Here is an 18,590-nt window from a genome sequence, read left to right as displayed (position 1 = left end):
GGAGATCCAACCAGTCCATCCTAAAGAAGATCAGTCCTGGGTGTTCATTGGAAGGACTGATGTTGAAGCTGAAAGTCGAATATTTTGGCCACCTGATGTGAAGAGCTGACTCATTTGAAAAGACCCTGATGCTGGGAAAAATTGAGCGCAGGAGGAGAAGGAGAAGACAGAAAATGAGATGATTGGATGGCATCACCGGCTCAATGAACATGAGTTTGGGTGGACTCCGGGAGTTGGTGATGGACAGGGAGTCCTGGCACGCTGCGGCCCAGGGGATTGCAAAGAGTCAGACATGACTGAGTCACTGAACTGAATACAGCCTGAATATGTATGTATGTATATATGTGTGTGGGGGGGCTAAATTATTACCCAAATTGGCAAGAATGTAAACATTATGATAATATAGAATGAATCTATCACTAGTTAAAAAAAAAATGCAATATCCTCCAAACCCAGTTTGAGAGACAAAGAATACAATCATGATTTCTCCTGCTACCAAGAAGTTTTTAATGAGGTGTATGAAACTGGAGCTGATTATACAGAGTGAAGTAAGCCAGAAAGAAAAACACCAATACAGTATACTAACACATATATATGGAATTTAGAAAGATGGCAACAATAACCCTGTATGCAAGATAGCAAAAGAGACACAGATTTTTGAACAGTCTTTTGGTCTCTGTGGGAGAGGGAGAGGGTGGGATGATTTGGGAGAATGGCATTGAAACATGTATAATATCATATAAGAAATGAATTGCCAGTCTAGGTTCGATGCAGGATACAGGATGCTTGGGGCTGGTGCACTGGGATGACCCAGAGGGAAGAGATGGTATGGGGAGGGAGGTGGGAGGGGGATTCAGGATTGGGAACATGTGTACACCCGTGGCGGATTCATGTTGATGTATGGCAAAACCAATACAATATTGTAAAGTAAAAATAATAAATAATAAAAATTTTAAAAAATAAATAAAAACTGTCATTTTTCATAAGCAATTAGCTCCAGTGTGCTAATTTTTGTTCATTCTAGTTATTAAGACAGCACAGATCTCTCCTGTTAAGGAGCAAATGGACAAAAATTACCTTAAAATTTCTCCTATAGTAATTATTTATTTTAATTTTAATTTAATTTGATTATACAATTTCTCATTTTATTTGAGAATAAAACTATAATTGTTCCAGTCAACCAAGATGAAAATAGAGGCTCATATTAGACTTCATCCTTATTCTTGTATCTTTGCTTGAACACACAATTCTGTGAATTTCTTATTCTGATATTGTTTATTTCATGCTTTTAATCATTTGTTATTGGCTTCATTCAGATCCCTATTTTATCTCCCCTTTTATTTTAAAAAATTTCCTCATTGGGTAGTTTCTAGATTTTTTTAATTTCATAGAGCAGAAAAACACATTAAACAGAAAAGAAATGGAAATAAATTTTCCAACTATTAATTTTGTCAAGTAAGGCCACCAAAATTAAAATTTAACTCAACAACTACCATGTATTTTCTCTCTGTAGAAAACTAAGTAGCACTGATTAGTTTCTAATTAAAGTCTTTTATAAAAAAGCAGTGAAAATACTTCCAAATACACATGAAATATACAAAACATAAATGTAAAAAAATAACTGTATTAGGTTCTCCAGGGAAACAGAACTAACAGAATATACACATAGATGTAGAGGAGGTTTTTTTGTTTTTTTAGTAGGAATTGGCTCATGCTATTATGGAAGATGAGACATGCCATGATATGCACTCTCTAAGCTGGTGAATCAGGAAAGCTGGTGGCATAAAATTCAGTCCAAGTCTGAAGGGCTGAGAATAAGGCTGTTGTAATTCCCAACCTGAATCTCAGGCCTGAAGCCAAAGGCCTGAGAACTGGGGTGAGTGGCCTGCTGGTGTTAAGTCCCTGAGTTGGAAGGTTCCACAAACAGGAGCTGAAAAAGATATATAGCCCAACTCAAAGGGAAAAGAAGAAATTATGCTTCCTCCATCTTTTTGTTCAATTTGGGCCTTCTAGGGATTAGATGTTGCCTGCCATGTTTCTGAGGGAAGATCTCTTCATCTACTAATTCAAATGCCAATCTCTTCTGGAAATGCCCTGTCAGACATACCCAGAATTAATATTTTACCAATTCTTTGGTCATCCCTGAGCTCAGTCATTTTGATGCATAAAACTAACTCTTACGGGGCCACCTCTTGTCAACCTGGCACAGAGATGCACTTCTTTACTCATATTCAGTCTCCAAACAAAGACAACAAGAAGGTTATATTTTTGCCAAACATGTTAAAACTATCCTTCCTTCAATAGAAAATGCAGCAATCCCTTTACCAGAAGAGGAGGTAAACTTCTCATTTTTCCTTTATGAAATTGTTTTGATACCTTATTTGGATATTCAGTTAAAGCAATTCAAATTGAAGCTTGAATCTCTAGCTTGTTAGAATCAAGTTGAAGCTATTTTCACGTTGCTGTATTGAAATGGAAGGAATGCATTTCATGATATTTAACACAAATCAGAATATTTTGGGTGAATTTGGACAAGCTGAGTAAGGGTAGTTCTCACAGATCCAAAGAGCCCTTCACTTTTTCCCGTAAAGTGGAGAAAGCCATCAAAATTATTCTCTTACTATTGGGGAAAGCTTGAAAGGAACTCTAGAGCTTTCTATGATTAATTATACTCTGAGTACTATAGCTTGGGGAGATGATGGTATACTAGCTCTCTCATGGAAAGCTTAGCTATGGACAAAAATCGCACATCAGTTTCCTGATCAATTTCACAGCCCTGCTGCTCTTAGATTTGGTTGCAAAATAAACAGAAGGTTCTGGGATGGATCCCCTCTACCTACTATCAAAAGTGACATCATAGACTTTCATGGCTACCATTACAGAGCCTCAGTTAGGCATTGCTGTCTCTCAAATGTGAAACTCTGTTACTAAACAACATACTAAAGGCATTGTGTCTTATTTAAACCAATCTTTTTCAGATTAAGGCTCACAGACCATCTCTTTCAGAATCACTTGGATTGTAAAGTGTTGTCAGGTCCATGTTTAAAAAAAAAAAAAAGTTACCTTTAGTCCCCTTTACTTAGAATTTACTGAATTTTTCAAAATCTTTATTTTTAAAAGCTCCTCAGATGATTTTAAGAATCATGTACATATGAGATACATTGTTAGTAAAACAGCCTGCATATTAGAATTACCTGGTCATCAGTATTTTATTAAAATCCTCCATATGATACTACAGTGAGGATATGGCTAAGAACTACTGATCTAGAATTGGAAAAAAAGATATTCACAATAGTCTCACTCTCTCCTACTGCTTACACCTGGCTTATTTCACTCCCTTATGTTATTCACTTAGCCTTTAAATGTAACTGAGCCTACAGACTAAATATTGAACACTCTCTGCACTGGCAAGTGTGGGTTCTTGGAAGTAGAGACTTCAAAGACGAAAATCTAGGGAACTGGGATCAGGTTAGAGAGAGAGTGTTCATGCTGGTACAGGTAGAGGAAGCTTTTTGAAGCAACCCAGTTGGGACCTCTACCAAGGTAGTAGCTGCTTACGCCACTTACTGAAGGGAGAGAAGCTACTGGTGACAAGGAAGGGCAACAAAAATAGAGTGAAACAAACCAACAACAACAAAGAATTTATACCTCTCTCTTGATAAGAAAAGTACACCAAAATATTGCTTTGAGGAATCTTTGCAAAACACATAGAACTTTTCTAAGTTTGCCTTAAATGGAAATATTTTGTTTCTTAAGTTTGATCAAGTCCTGGTTCTTCTGTTCTTTCAGATATTTTGGCCACTTCAATACATGAACAATTTGCTCATGGCACAGGTATACCAGTACAAGTGCAGGAAGAAAAGCAACTGAATCCCTCCTAATCCAAGGGCTCAGAGCAGGACATTTAAGGATCAAGCCTGAGCATTACCCTGAAGGGTGAAGGCCAGAAGCTTTCAAAATTCTAATTTGTTTCAAAGTTTTTTTTTTTTTTTTTAATTGAGATATCATTGGCATGTAACATTGTATTAGTTTTAGATATGCAACATAATGATTTGATGGAGAAGGCAATGGCACCCCACTCTAGTACTCTTGCCTGGAAAATCCCATGGATGGAGGAGTCTGGTAGGCTGCAGTCCATGGGGTTGCGAAGAGTTGGACACGACTGAGCGACTTCACTTTCACTTCTCACTTTCATGCATTGGAGAAGGAAATGGCAACCCACTCCACTGTTCTTGCCTGGAGAATCCCGGAGATGGGGGAGCCTGGTGGGCTGCCTTCTATGGGGTCACACAGAGTCCCACACGACTGAAGCGACTTAGCAGACTTAGCAGCATAATGGGGTGATACATGTATATACTGCAAAATGATTTTTAGGTAGTTTTAGGAAACTGTATCAAGAAAAAATGGGCTTAAAATTAACCCAGTGGTCTTATCTCTTAACTGGACATAAACATGTGAAAATCTTAACTATATCCCTGCGTGTTAAGTCGCTTCAGTTGTGTCTGACTCTTTGTGACCCTATGGACAGTAGCCTTTCAAGCTCCTCTGTCCATGGGGTTCTTTAGGCAAGAATACTGGAGCGGGTTGCCATGCCCTCCTCCAGGGGATCTTCCCGACCCAGGGATCAAATCTGTGTCACTTACATCTCCTGCATTGGCAGGCAAGTTCTTTACCACTAATGCCACCTGAGAAGCCCATATCCCTAATTCAAACCAAACACCTTAGCTTGAGAACCCAGTGCCCCTCCTACCTAAGTCCCAAATTATCTTAGCCACACATCCCACCATTTTCTGTCCGATACTCTCTACTCATATTCTGATGATTTCTTGTCTCTGATATTGACTCACACTGTCAAAAACCTATCTGTTCTTTAAACTATAGCAAAAATTGTCCTTCCTTCCCCAACTCTTCTTGACTTCTTCTTTCCTTGGAAGTAAACTGCAGAATTTCTACTTCTCATTAACCTTATATTCTAAATTTTTGGCTTTGAACATGTTTCAACATACAAAGATATGAAAGCCAAACTGCTGAGAAATTAGTATTTCTAAATTTACTTTGGCAGTCAACAGAGGAAAAAGAGATTGACTTGGTTAACTTGTTTCTATTCTGCCTTATTTTCTTTGCTATCTCCTGATTTCTTTTTCCACCATGAATAGTTTCAGCAGACACTTTCCATTTTGTCAACTAGATTAAAGGCTATCTTTGAATATATTAAATACAACTGACGTTTGCCATTTTTCAAGCCCAGATATGACAGATCGTAATTGTGCCAAAGTTCCAGAGTTAAAATTTCATTACACTTTTTAGAGTAAAAGCACAGAGTACAAATTCCTCATTTCCTGTTATCATTTGAAGGGTAAAAATTTCCTTCCCTATTGTAATATCTCTATAATTCAAGGTTTATTTGCTTTATGGGGAGAATACTATTGAATCACATTCTTTGTTTGGAGTTGTGTTTGCTTTTAATATTTTAACAGCTTCCTGCCATATGACTGTGGGAATGACCACCTTATCTCTCTGGCAATTCAAGTTTATGAAAGTGAAAGTCACTCAGTCGTGTCCCACTCTTTGTGACCCCATGGACTGTCCACGGAATTCTCCAGGCCAGAATACTAGAGTGGGTAACCATTCCCTTCTCCAGGGCATCTTCATATTCCTAATTGTCTTGATTACACCTCTTAGTAGAATAACCACATGAATGATATCCAAAGAACATCTGCATTATCAAATGAAAAGTACAATGTTTAGATAGCAGAAGTGAAAGAAAAGTGTTAGCTGCTTAGTCATGTCCGACTCTTTGTGACCCCATGACTGTAGCCCACCCAGGTCCTCTGTCCATGGAATTCTACAGGCAAAAATACTGGGGTGAGTAACCATTCCCTTCTTTGGGGGATCTTCCCAGCCCAGGAATCAAACCCAGGCCTCCTGCATTGAAGGCAGATTCTTTACCATCTTAGCTACCAGGGAAGCCCTTAGATAGCAGATGTTACATGTACATAGACAGTTTCATGGTGGCAAAAACTAGGATTTTTAAAATGCTTATGTCCCATCCTTGTTTTCATGTTGAATGTTGTTAAAAACAGGTAAAATTAATCTTACAGTTTGAGAGTCACACTCAGGGGTACGGAGTAGAACCTCTTCCTTTGTAGTCTCAATTTGCGGGGTTTCATTGACTTCAGTAGTGACTTCTTGAGGCTGGAGATAAAGAGAACATTAGGAGGGAAATAGTTTCATCAAAGAGTTACTAATGCTTTGTAAAACATGCTATACTGGCAACCTCACACTCAAGGAAAAGGAATAAAGTGAAAATGTGTATATATCAGAGACCTTAACTGTACCTTAAATATTAACTATGAAATTGAATGAAATAATTTCTATTCAGTTTTGTATGAGTGCTGTCCAGTAGGACTACTTTCCTACTGAAAATGTTTATTTCTTGCATAATAAACTTTAAAGGATTCTGGTTCTTAAAAAAAAAAAAAAACCAGGAATCCTATCTTTCCTCTTCATTTTAACCTCATATCTATCTGGGAAATAATAAGTATACATCTTATTTTCTTAATAGTAAATATGATATTTTCTAACATCTCACTGTAAGTTACAAAAAGAATTATGTTGACTCCAATGCTTCACCTACCAATCAAATACTGTTTTATACCTCAAGAAGCCCTATATATTACTCTAAATTTCTTTGTGCTACTTTCTACACAGAAATGCACATGATCTAAACTGGGTCATCAAAACCTTCATTTTTGGAACTAAATACTGACTAGATTAAAAAGAGGCTATAAATAGGTATATTAATTTCAGTAAGTTCACTTGTCCAAGTTGTTTCTACAATGAGACACTTCTTATAGTTCACATTCCCAGTCTTCTGAAGCAGCCTCTGTTTCTGTCCATCCCCAACTTTGTTACTTCTGCCTTCTCCCAGATAGTATGAGCTCCTGATGTTCTACCATTAAAATCTCCTTCACTTAATTTGGTAAGGGTCAATATTTATTGCTTGTAAACACAGAGATGTGAATGATACTGAGAGTCAAATCAGCAAAATAAAACTGTCAGAACAACATAAGGGTTGAGATAGAAACCATTTGCTATTGAAACCAACAGGAAGGAAAACTAACCCAGCTAGATAAGCTGTAAAAAATGACATGGGTTCACCAATGATGGAGATTACATTTAAGAGTAGGTATTCAATATCTTCCTTAAAATATAAATATGCCCATATTGAAAAATGTTAGTGTTTGTTAATTATATTTTCTTATGCAAATATTGTACATTTATGAAAATGCTTCCAGACATTGGTGGTGAGGTTTAGGTAAGAAATATGAGCAGAATAAAAGCTTTTGTCTATCTACCTATCTATTTTTGTAGGCCTTGGCTAACTTGGACAAGATATAAAAGGGGCTTCATTTACTATTAAGTTCACAGAGAGCAGGTGAGAAGAATGACAGTGTAATTTTCCTCCTCCGTAAGTTTGCCAGAGTCTACCCTTGTGCTCATATATTTCACAACTGGATTGGCTGGTTTGTCAACTTCTGCATCTGTTTACAAAAGTTATTTTAACTTGCTTCAGGAAAGAAAATTACATAAATTAATTTCTTTTAACGACTGGAGGAAATTATACTTCACCTTCATCAATGTGAGCAATAAAGCATGAAAAGTTAAATTACTTTAAATACCAAAACATAATATTTGTTTTTAGAACTAGTTGCATTAAACATAATACATCCAGTCCTTAATGTAGGCATTTGCTACCAGTGAAATAGCTCTTTCTAAAAGAAAGAAGCCTTATTGAGTCTGATGAATTAACAAAGAATGGGAACTGGCTTTGGGGAATTATAGTGTATTTTGGTGTTTAAAAACATGTGAATTCTGGTTCTGGATTAGCACATAAATAAATTAGGGTCTTAGACACTACATATGACTTTGGAGGGCCTGTTTTCTACTGCCATACTAAATTCGGTCAAGAACACCTAAATTGCAATATTTTTGTTGCTGTTGTTATTTGTTGTTTAGGATAGTTTTAGCTTCAGAAAAAATTGATAGGTATAGGGACTGTCCATAAAGCCCCAGTTCTTACAAATGCATGGACTCTCCCATTATCAACATTATTCACCAGAGTGGTACAAATGTTACCAAAGGTGAATGGACATTAACACATCATAATCACTGAATGTCCATGGTGTATATTAATATTAGGATTCACTATTAGATGAAATTCTATAGGTTTGGACAAATGTGTAGTAACATATATCCATCATTATGCTATCATACATAGTATTTCCACTGCTCTAAAAATCCTCTGTGTTCTTCCTGTTCATCCCTACCCTCCTCACCCTTGGCAACCTTTAGTCTTTCAATTTTTTCCATAGTTTTTCCTTTTCTAAAATATCCATAGTTGTAATCATACAGTATACAGCCACTTCAGATAGGATTTTTCCATTTTGTGATATATATTTAAGGTCTCTCAGTGTCTTTCTATGGCTTGGTAGCTCATATCTCTTTAGTGGTGATAAATATTTCATTTTCTCCATGTACTACCATCCAGTAATAGATGGATTCACTGGTGAATTCTATCCAACAATTAAAATAGTTAATTTATAGCAATTCTTTTCAAGAAATTCCTCTCAATTTCTTCCAAGAAATAGAAGAGGTGAGAACACTTCTAAATTCATTTTATGAGTCTAGCATTACCCTAATACTAAAACCAGATAAGGATACCATGAGAAAATAAAATTATAGGCCAATATTCTTATTGAGGGATTCCCTGTTGGCTCATTGGTAAACAATCTGTCTGCCAATATAAGAGTCATGGGTTCAACTTCTGGGTTGGGAAGATCCCTGGAGAAGGAAATGGCAACCAGTTCCAGCATTCTTGTGTGAGAAATCCCATGGATGGAGGAGCCTGGCAGGCTACAGTCCATGGGGTTACAAAAGAGTCAGACATGACTTAGTGAGTAAACAAGAAAAATAACTCTTAATGAATATGGGTTCAAAAATTCTCAACAAATCTTAGCAAATCATATTCAACAATACACTAAGCAAAACAAAACAATCTAATTAAAAGATGGGCTGAAGATATGAACAGACTTTTTCCCAAAGAAGTCAAACAGGTGGCCAACAGGTTCATGAAAAGATGCTCAAAATCACTAATTATCAGGAAAATGCAAATCAAAACCACAATGAAATAGCACCTCATATCTGTTAGATGGATATTATCAAAAAGATAGGAAATAACAAGTGTTGGTGAAGACATAGGAAAAGGGAAACTTGTGCACTCTTGGTGGGAATGTAAAGTGGTATAGCCACTATGGAAAACAATATGGTTATTTCTAACAAGTTTAAAAATAGAACTGAAATATAATACAGCAATCCCACTTAAATGCATCCCCAGCAACCTAAGAGTACATTATTTGGACACACTGATAACGAATATATGGTATATATGTATATAGACTATGGAATATTATTCAGCCATTAAAATAATGAAAATTTGCCATTTGGGGTAATGTTAATGGAACTTGAGGTTATTATGTTGAGTGGAATAAGGAGACAGAGAAAGACAAATTCTGCATGATCTCACTTAAGAAAAGAAAAAATATAAGCTCATAAACAAGCACAAAGGTTTACTATAGCACAGGGAACTATAGTCAATATATTATAATCTATAATGGAAAATAATTTCAAAAGTAATATATGTTTATACGTATAACTTGTACTTGCCATGTACAAGTACCTTGCCGTGTACTTTACACACTGTAAGTCAACTACACTTTAATAAATAAATATATATATACATATATAATTTGAAGAAAAAAAAGAATATAAGCTCACAGTTACAGAAAACAGATTGGTGTTTGCCAGAAGTAGGGTTTGGGAAGTAGTGAGTGAATTGGATGGAGGAGGACATATCTCCCTTATAAAGAGGACCATAATATGAATGGAGTGATTGAAATCATCTTTTTTGTTGACTTAATTTAATTCCCAGGAGTCCTGACCAATAAACAAGATTAGGAACATTTTAAAGGCAAGGACAGTGCCTTTTTCAGCTCTGTAACATCTCACATCAAAAGGATGAACAGAAATATCATGGAACTCTTCAGATGAGGTCACATCTGAACCCTTTGAGGCTCCATCTTTTGAGTAAAGAGATTAACGTCCTCCGAGTCACCAAAGTAAAACAGGTAGAGCTAGTGGTTTAACCCAAGCTATCAGATGCCAATTTTATGTCCATTCAACTCCATCTTAATACTTCTCTACTAGGTATGATAGTGTTTGACAGGATGTGTCAGCCACTTACTTAAATACTATATAAGCCCCCATTTCACCCTCTAATCACATAATTTTCTGCAGGGGTCTAGTTTTTGTATTATGAGACACTGGTAAAAAGAAAGAGGATATCTGTAGAGTATTCTTGACCTTAGTTAGGGTCTAGTTTTCTAAACTATGCTTTAACTTCATTAAAGCTTGCTTTTTGAACAAGTAGGTATTAATAATTGTTTTAGTAATATTAAAGAAAATAATGGATGTAAAAGTTATGCTCTACTTGAAGGATACAAATACCCATATCTGTTAATTAAAGTAAACCTGCCAAACACACCATTTTATTTTTCTACATCTTCATTAATTTTGTTCTAGTAAATATCTCTTATGGTTTTATATATTTACAGGTTACTGATGGAGCAAATCATCAGCAGGGGTGACATGCTTATCATTCAATCACAATCTTCCCCAAATCATTCCTTCTTGACCTTTAATTCACGGACTAAAATGAGACAAAGTGAGTGACCAGAAAAAATGTCTGTAATGATAACTAAAAATATTTTTGGAGGATATGGCCTAGAGTGTTAAACAAGGTGAAAGGACAATGCTTTCTCCTTGCTTTATCTCCCTCTCTGACCTGAACATAAGGTAATATGGTACAGCACACACACACACACACACACAGCTTAGAAGTTATACACAGTAAAAGTCTAGGGTAGGAATTGTGCATGAATGCACAGCTAATATCAACCATGCTGATAATGCTCCAAACATGTTTTTATGTTGGTTGGTGGACCTATGTGTATTTGTTTTACTATTATGTACACAACTTAGGTAAACACATAAAATAATTAAATGTTATATCAGTTATCAAATATATCTATTTGATAACAAGTGTCAATAGATTGAAATGGTTGAAATATAAAATTGTTGAAATATGTAATTGTTCAAACTTTGTTAATGTAAAATGGTTCAAAAAACATTACACACACATTCATCCTATTCTGTGAAAATGTATTAAAATGAATATGTACTAAAGTTTCTGAGAGAAAGTATGAGTTCTTGTTTCCTACTTGGTGGAATTATGAGATTGTTTTATGCTGTTTTAAAATCTCTTGCCATTTTCTTTTTTTCTGAAATAGATTATTTATAAAATTAAAAAATGCTAAAAATTATAAATATTATATATAAGAGCAAGATTTATTTTAGTCAAAAGAATTTTAAGAAATATGATGGAGAAATTGAAGCTAGAGACTTTACTTGAGGACTGTTCTTATAGAATCAGATTTGACATAAGGAAAAGAGGACTCGTATCTCATAAAAGGTAAAAAGAAGAGAGTTCTAAAACAAAATGAGGTTTGTGAGAATGAAAACTAGTATATGAACATGCTTTAATGATAAAAAATAGTGGAGAAATCAGCTATGTCAAGTAGTTGGTAGATTTGACCTCCAGACTGAGGAGTTTAGACTTTGTCCACTAAGTAATAGAGAACTTAGTTGGTATATAAACAATAATATTTAACACCTTGATAACTGTAGACATAGTTACTCACAGGGTTTGTGTTCGTAACGTCAGTCTTTACCACACAATTGAGTTAACTATGTGTACACACAGACACAATTTTATATACTATAAGAATAACACCTATGGAAATTGAGAAGGAAAAGTCTTCATGGGTATTTCTAAAGTTAATTTCTAAAAAAAAAGTTGGTAATAAATTATGAAGTAACTGGAACATAAATAATTGCATACAGTAGTCAAGATAATTATTCTGAATTAATCATGAAAAATAAAATATTAGTGTTTCCAAAGTTTTGAATATGAATACTGCTCTACTAAATGAATCACTAATTATTCTATAAATAATACATGTTCATTAATATTTCAAAGTGACATATCTTTATATCAGAAGATTCATTTAACAATAATTTATTTTCTGAATAATAATGAGTAAATACACTGCTTATGCCCTGAGGTACTGCCAATAAATTTCAGATCCTAGAATAAATCAGGAACCTGACTGACCTCAAATACATGGATGTGTGTGGCCCCTATGTGTAAGGAGTATGATTTGAAAATGGGTTGGAAGTTGCATGGATATGTTCTGATTAAAATTTGGAACAATGGGGTTAATTTAGGTGGGAGTAAACACTTCTTGATTTAAAAAGTTGAAATAACTATAGAAGTAAGAAAATAGTCCTATTTTCTTTTTCTTCTATTTTCTGAGGAGGTGCATGACAATAACAGTCTATATTTATATAGCCCTTGCCATGCTTTAGAAAAAGCTATGTGCATTACATCTCTGTAACAAACTATGTTACCTTTTAAGAATAAAGAAACTACAATTCAAAGGTTAAGTGACTTGCCCAAATTCAACAAGCCAGTAAATGATAGACTTCATTCAAATATTCAATTTTTAATCATACTGAATACTAATAAATGGCCACTTTAAACATTAATTAGGAAAAGTTGATATTTTAACTCAATAAGCTTTTTTTTTTTAAATTTTTTTACTTTACAATACTGTATTGGTTTTGCCATACATTGACATGAATCCACCACAGGCGTACATGAGTCCCCAACCCTGAACCCCCCTCCCACCACCCTTCCCATATCATCTCTCTGGGTCATCCCAGTGCACCAGCCCGACGCATCCTGTATCCTGTATCGAACCTAGACTAGCAATTCGTTTCTTACATAATAGTATACATGTTTCAATGCCATTCTCCCAAATCATCCTACCCTCTCCCTCTCCCACAGAGTCCAAAAGTCTGTTCTTTACATGTGTCTCTTTTGCTGTCTCGCATACAGGGTTATCCTTACCATCTTTCTAAATTCCATATATATGTGTTAGTATACTGTATTGGTGTTTTTCTTTCAGGCTTACTTCACTCTGTATAATCGGCTCTAGTTTCATCCACCTCATTAGAACTGATTCAGATGTATTCTTTTTAATGGCAGAGAAATGCAAATCAAGACCACAATGAGGTACCATTTCACACCAGTCAGAATGGCTGCGATTTAAGAGTCTACAAGCAATAAATGCTGGAGAGGGTGTGGAGAAAAGCTTAAGTTTTTTAAACCTACATTTCTTATAAAATGCTTTCCAAATACAGCATCTCTATACTAATGAAAAACATTAGAAAAACCATATTTAGAATACAACAGTTACTCTCCAGAGATTAAATGGTTTGTAATTACTAAACTTTAATTCATCTGTGACTTTCCTGTTAAAATTTTAAATGCATTTCCTTTCATCTCATTTTACTGGAAATACAAAGAAGCTAAAGTTTACTGTCTAGCAGTATTTCTTTAGAAACACAGAATGCCCAGATAACCTTCAACTTCTCAATCTAACTTCATTTTCATAACTTTCTAAAAAGAACCTTTAATACAAAGTTTTTTAAACTAATGTCCATTGGTATTAAATTACAGGTATTATTTTCTGTAGACAGTCCACTGCTTGTATAAAATTAAGAATTCTGCAAAATCCCTAATGATTAAGGACAACTGATTTAAAGTATTTACATCCCTTCACCAATAAGCATCTTTGCCACAACCATTAAACACACTGTCTTCCTTTTTAAGTTGTAAAATGTATGTCACTCATTTACTCAAAAACTACTTTTGACCATGATGTGGCCAGAATATGGCAGACAAAACTTATGGAACACCCAGTCCGAAGAAAGAACTGCATGTAAAATAAGTACTTCCAGGAAACTTTAATTAAATACAATTTGGATAATGATTTTGAGTTAAGATTTTAGATTACTTTGAGGGAACAGCACATGGTAGAGTGAGCTGATCCATCTGGAGGGTCAGATAAGTTTTCCTGAAGAAGTGGTATTATAAACAAGGCCTGAAGGATGAGCAGTGCCTGCCTCCCCAGGTGAAGAGGCCAGGGAAGGGATAGGAAGAGGCATGGGACTGAGGAAGGAGGACACTAACTTTAAGGATCCCAAAGAAAGCAGTTATAGCTGGGGAAAGGTGAAAGCAGCGAAGCATCCATTAGAGTGCAAGGCATAGATGTCTCAATGTCTCCCTAATTCTACCTTCCAACTCAGATGTTCAGCTCTGCTTTCAAAGTCATCCACATCACGTATAGTTACCTCTTTGTTCCCCACCTCTTTTCCTCGCAGATTGCCTACATACCCCTATGTTGCATCTTCCAAAATACTCACAGGGCAACTGTAGTAAAAGCAAAGCTGAAACAGATAATGCTGATCTTCCTCTGTTGGTTCCCTCGTATATTCAGGTTAAGTGAAAATTCCTGGGCCTGGAAACAGACGTGCCTATAAAACCTGCTCTTTAACCTCTTTCTTCGGTTGCCCAGTTTCTCTCCCCCTCTGTCCCTCTCCTCCTCTCTGAGTATATGTTTCTCTACATTTTTTGTCTTTCTATGCCCTCTCACAAGTGTATGTGAGAAACACACACACACGTGGGTTCACAGAAAGTGTTTTCATGTCTTCCAGTATTCATAATAGTTCCTCTCCTGGCTCTGTCTCTCTGCCATGGTTATTTCTTCTACTTTCCTCCAAATCGTTTTCCTTATACATTCCCACTTATTTTTGAAAATATAATTTGAATATAATCTTCACTACAGAATATTCCTGAAATCTGTCCTGTCTGCGCTTTTGTGGTATCATTCACAAAAATCCATGACACAATCTAAGCATAAAAACACACCAGACAGATCCACACTGAGAGACAGTCTGTAAAATATCTGATCACTAGTCCTCAAAAGTGTCAAGATCATGGAAATATAAGGAATGAAACACTGTCAGACAAGAGGAGACTGCGACATGATGAGAGAATGCAATGAGGTTCCCTGAATTGGATCCTGAAACAGAGAGAGAAAAAAACAACAACTAGAAAACCTGGTGAAACCCAAGTTAGGTTTGTAGTTTGGTAATGGTATTATACTATTGCCAACTTCTTAGTTTTGATAACTATGTCATGGCTATATAAGATGTTAACATTAAAGGATGTAAAGGAAATATAGGAACTCTCTGTACTATCTTAATGTTTTTCTAAGTCTAAAGTCATTTCCAAAGAAAAAAAATTTAATGAGGATAGTAAGTCTTTCTTTAAGAGACTTGTGAGTATCAAATAAGTTCATATGGGTATAGCACAACTCAATAAAAATACCAGCTACTATTAGTATATTTACTAGTAACATTAATTGCTAACATTGTCATGACAAATATACATTAATTTCATAAATAAAATAATTAACATTATTACAAATGGTTATCATTGGATGGTGTTATGTCTTTGAACATATAACAACATTTTGGCTACCATACATATGTTCAAAATATGAGAATCTCAAAGCACAAGCAAATGGCAAAAAGTGACAAAAAAATACAAGTAGGAAATCAGGCAGTCTTAGTGAATTTTTTTCACATATTTTAATGTTGAAAAAATATTTTATCTGTTTTGTGCCAATGAAATATTAAGCATATGGAGAAGCTAGAGGAGGTCTGTTTTTAACATCATGGAAAGTGAGGTGTCCATTGCTCAGTCATGTCCAAGTCTTTGCAACCCCATGGACTGTAGCCCACCAAGCTCCTCTGTCCAAGGGATTCTCCAGGCAAGAATACTGCAGTGGGTTGCCATTTCCTTCTCCACAGGATCTTCCCAACCCAGGAATCGAACCTGGGTCTCTTGGATTGAAGGCTGATTATTTACCAACTGAGCCACGAAGTAAAAGCTTAATGAGACTAAGGCCATGTTTCTGATTGTCTCAGTGCCATGCAATGCAGTTTGAGATTATACTGGGCCATTGCTGGGGTTCAGCAGCATCAGCAGGAATGATGAGGAGGAAGTGAGGACCAACAATTCAGGGAGAGAGCAACATCTTCCTAATTGTGAAGAGTGGGTCTAGACAAGGGTCCAGTATTTATAATGCCAAATGGGTGTGACAGCTTCAGGCATAGTTGGGCAACTGTGTGGGGAGGTTGGCAGCTACTGCTGCCAAGTCGCTTCAGTCGTGTCCGACTCTGTGCAACCCCATAGACGGCAGCCCACCAGGCTCCCCCGTCCCTGGGATTCTCCAGGCAAGAACATTGGAGTGGGTTGCCATTTCCTTCTCCAATGGATGAAAGTAAAAAGTGAAAGTGAAGTCACTAAGTCGTGTCGGACTCTTAGCCACCCATGGACTGCAGCCTACCAGGCTCCTCTGTCCATGGGATTTTCCAGGCGAGAGTACTGCAGTGGGTTGCCATTGCCTTCTCTGGAGGTTGTCAGGGACAGATTTCTATCTGTCAGGTGAAACAGCATTACTGGCAGCAGGTAGTGAAAGCACCATCATCATTACACTATCTTATTCAGTCACAGATTCAAGGAGATGTAGGGAGTAGGAGGATGTTGCTTTTTGCCCATTGAGAGACCTGGGAAACATCACTCGTGATTTCTTAAGTGCTCAGTAAAGCAGGTTGGCATTCATGGAAGAACCCCGATTCCAGTATTAGTGGGAAACTGAATCCCTAATCTGTGAAAGTAAGATGAATTCCAGTTTTAGAAATGGTCAATTTTGTAGAAAGAGAGCATGAAATTCTGCTCCTGTGCCTTTTTAAAAGCAACCAGCGAACATCCCTGTTATCTACATCCTTCGATACCAAGGTGCCACAGGTGATATGGAGTGTTGTCCAATACACGTTTTAACTGCATCGGGAATGATCCTGGAATAGATTACAGCTTGGTAGTAAATTTAGCCTTAGAGAATGAGCAGTGGAAAAATTAAAGTCTCACGGGAATTCAGTGAATTCACTAGCCATATTTTGTATTTTAATCAAGGTCAAGACAATAAGAGTTTTTATTTAAAAAATAAAACTGTTTTGTAAAAAAAAAAAATTTTGGTATGTCTCAGATAACTTAAATACAGATGTTGTATCATCATCCATGAAAAGGACAGTCATAGGCATTCATGGCTTTTATGTTTTATTTTAAAATAAAATTAGAATATTTTACAAACTGTTGGAAACTAAATGGGCAGAACTTCCTGCTTACTTTTCCATTGACACTACTGTAGCCTCAAGTGGGATAATTATATTCATAAGTAGAAGAAAGTACTAAGGTAAAGCTGTTCTATCATGGATACTGAAATTCACAATGTACTCATGACTAATGATGAAATACGAAAAGCACATATGTTTAATTTGAAAATTCATAGCCACTGCTGTCATGAAAATGAATATGTTTACTCTCCATGATAGAATTATTTTATGGATATGAACAGCCTTAGAGACAGATATGATTGCTCATGGATACATTGTAATTTGGCTAATGTGGGATCATTCTCTTTGCAAAATTCCTCATTTATTAATTTATTCATTTGTTTGTTCATCCATGTAACATTTGCTGTTAGTCACAGTATATTGTGATGATCATGGCTTCCCTGATGGCTCAAGTGGTAAAGAGTCTGCCTACAAGGTAGGAGACACAGTAGACGCAGATTTGTTCCCTGGTTTGTGAAGATCCTCTGGCAGGGGAAATGGCAACCTACTCCAGTATTCTTGCCTGGAAATTCCCATGGACAGAGGAGCCTGGTGGGCTACATTCCATGGGGTCAGGAAGAGTCGGACACAACTGAGCATGCATGTGTACAATATATTGTGATGAACATTAGAGGAACGCTAATAATGAAGATATGCCCGAGCCCCCACCTTCCAGGAGTCTGCTGTTCTGAATTAAACCATCAGCCATGATGTGACATTTAGTGGCATTATCGGCAAATTTCCAAAAGCATCAATGATTTTATTTTATTTTTTTTTTAATTTTTATTTTTATTTTTATTTTTTTAATTAAATTTTAAAATCTTTAATTCTTACATGTGTTCCCAAACATGAAACCCCCTCCCACCTCCCTCCCCATAACATCTCTGTGGGTGATCCCCATGCACCAGCCCCAAGCATGCTGTATCCTGCGTCAGACATAGACTGGCGATTCATTTCTTACATGATAGTATACATGATAGAATGCCATTCTCCCAAATCATCCCGCATCAATGATTTTAAGTTTTTAATATAATGGAAATATCAGCTCAGTTGATAATCTCTTGCCTACCATGAGAAGCTAACACTAATTGAGGACTTGTGAGTGTGCTGTACATCCAGTAAATCACTGGGTTGGCCAGAAAGTTTGTTTGGGTTTTTCCTGAAAGCTGTTACAGAAAGACTTAAATGAACTTTTATATAAAGAACTCAAACAACACAACAGCAAGAAAACCCAACAATTCAATAAAAAATGTTCAGAGTCTAAACAGACATTTTTCTAAAGAAGACATACAGATGGTCAACAGGCAAATGAGAAGCTGTTAATC

The 18,590-nt window shown here is 36.1% G+C and overlaps 1 protein-coding gene across 1 annotated transcript in view; it reads right to left on the bottom strand.

Moving 5' to 3' along the window:
• LUZP2 (leucine zipper protein 2) overlaps positions 1-18,590 on the bottom strand; it is a 299,588-nt gene that overhangs the window by 15,909 nt on the left and 265,089 nt on the right. The window contains exon 9 of the mRNA XM_068978588.1: positions 6,100-6,195. Coding sequence (XP_068834689.1) covers positions 6,100-6,195 — 96 coding nt within the window. The remainder of the gene's footprint in view (positions 1-6,099; positions 6,196-18,590) is intronic.

This window comes from Capricornis sumatraensis, chromosome 8 (genome assembly GCF_032405125.1).
Source record: "Capricornis sumatraensis isolate serow.1 chromosome 8, serow.2, whole genome shotgun sequence".
Taxonomy (NCBI): Eukaryota; Metazoa; Chordata; class Mammalia; order Artiodactyla; family Bovidae; genus Capricornis; species Capricornis sumatraensis.
The sequence above is the reverse complement of the archived record's forward strand: the minus strand, read 5'-3'. Positions and strand labels throughout refer to the sequence as shown.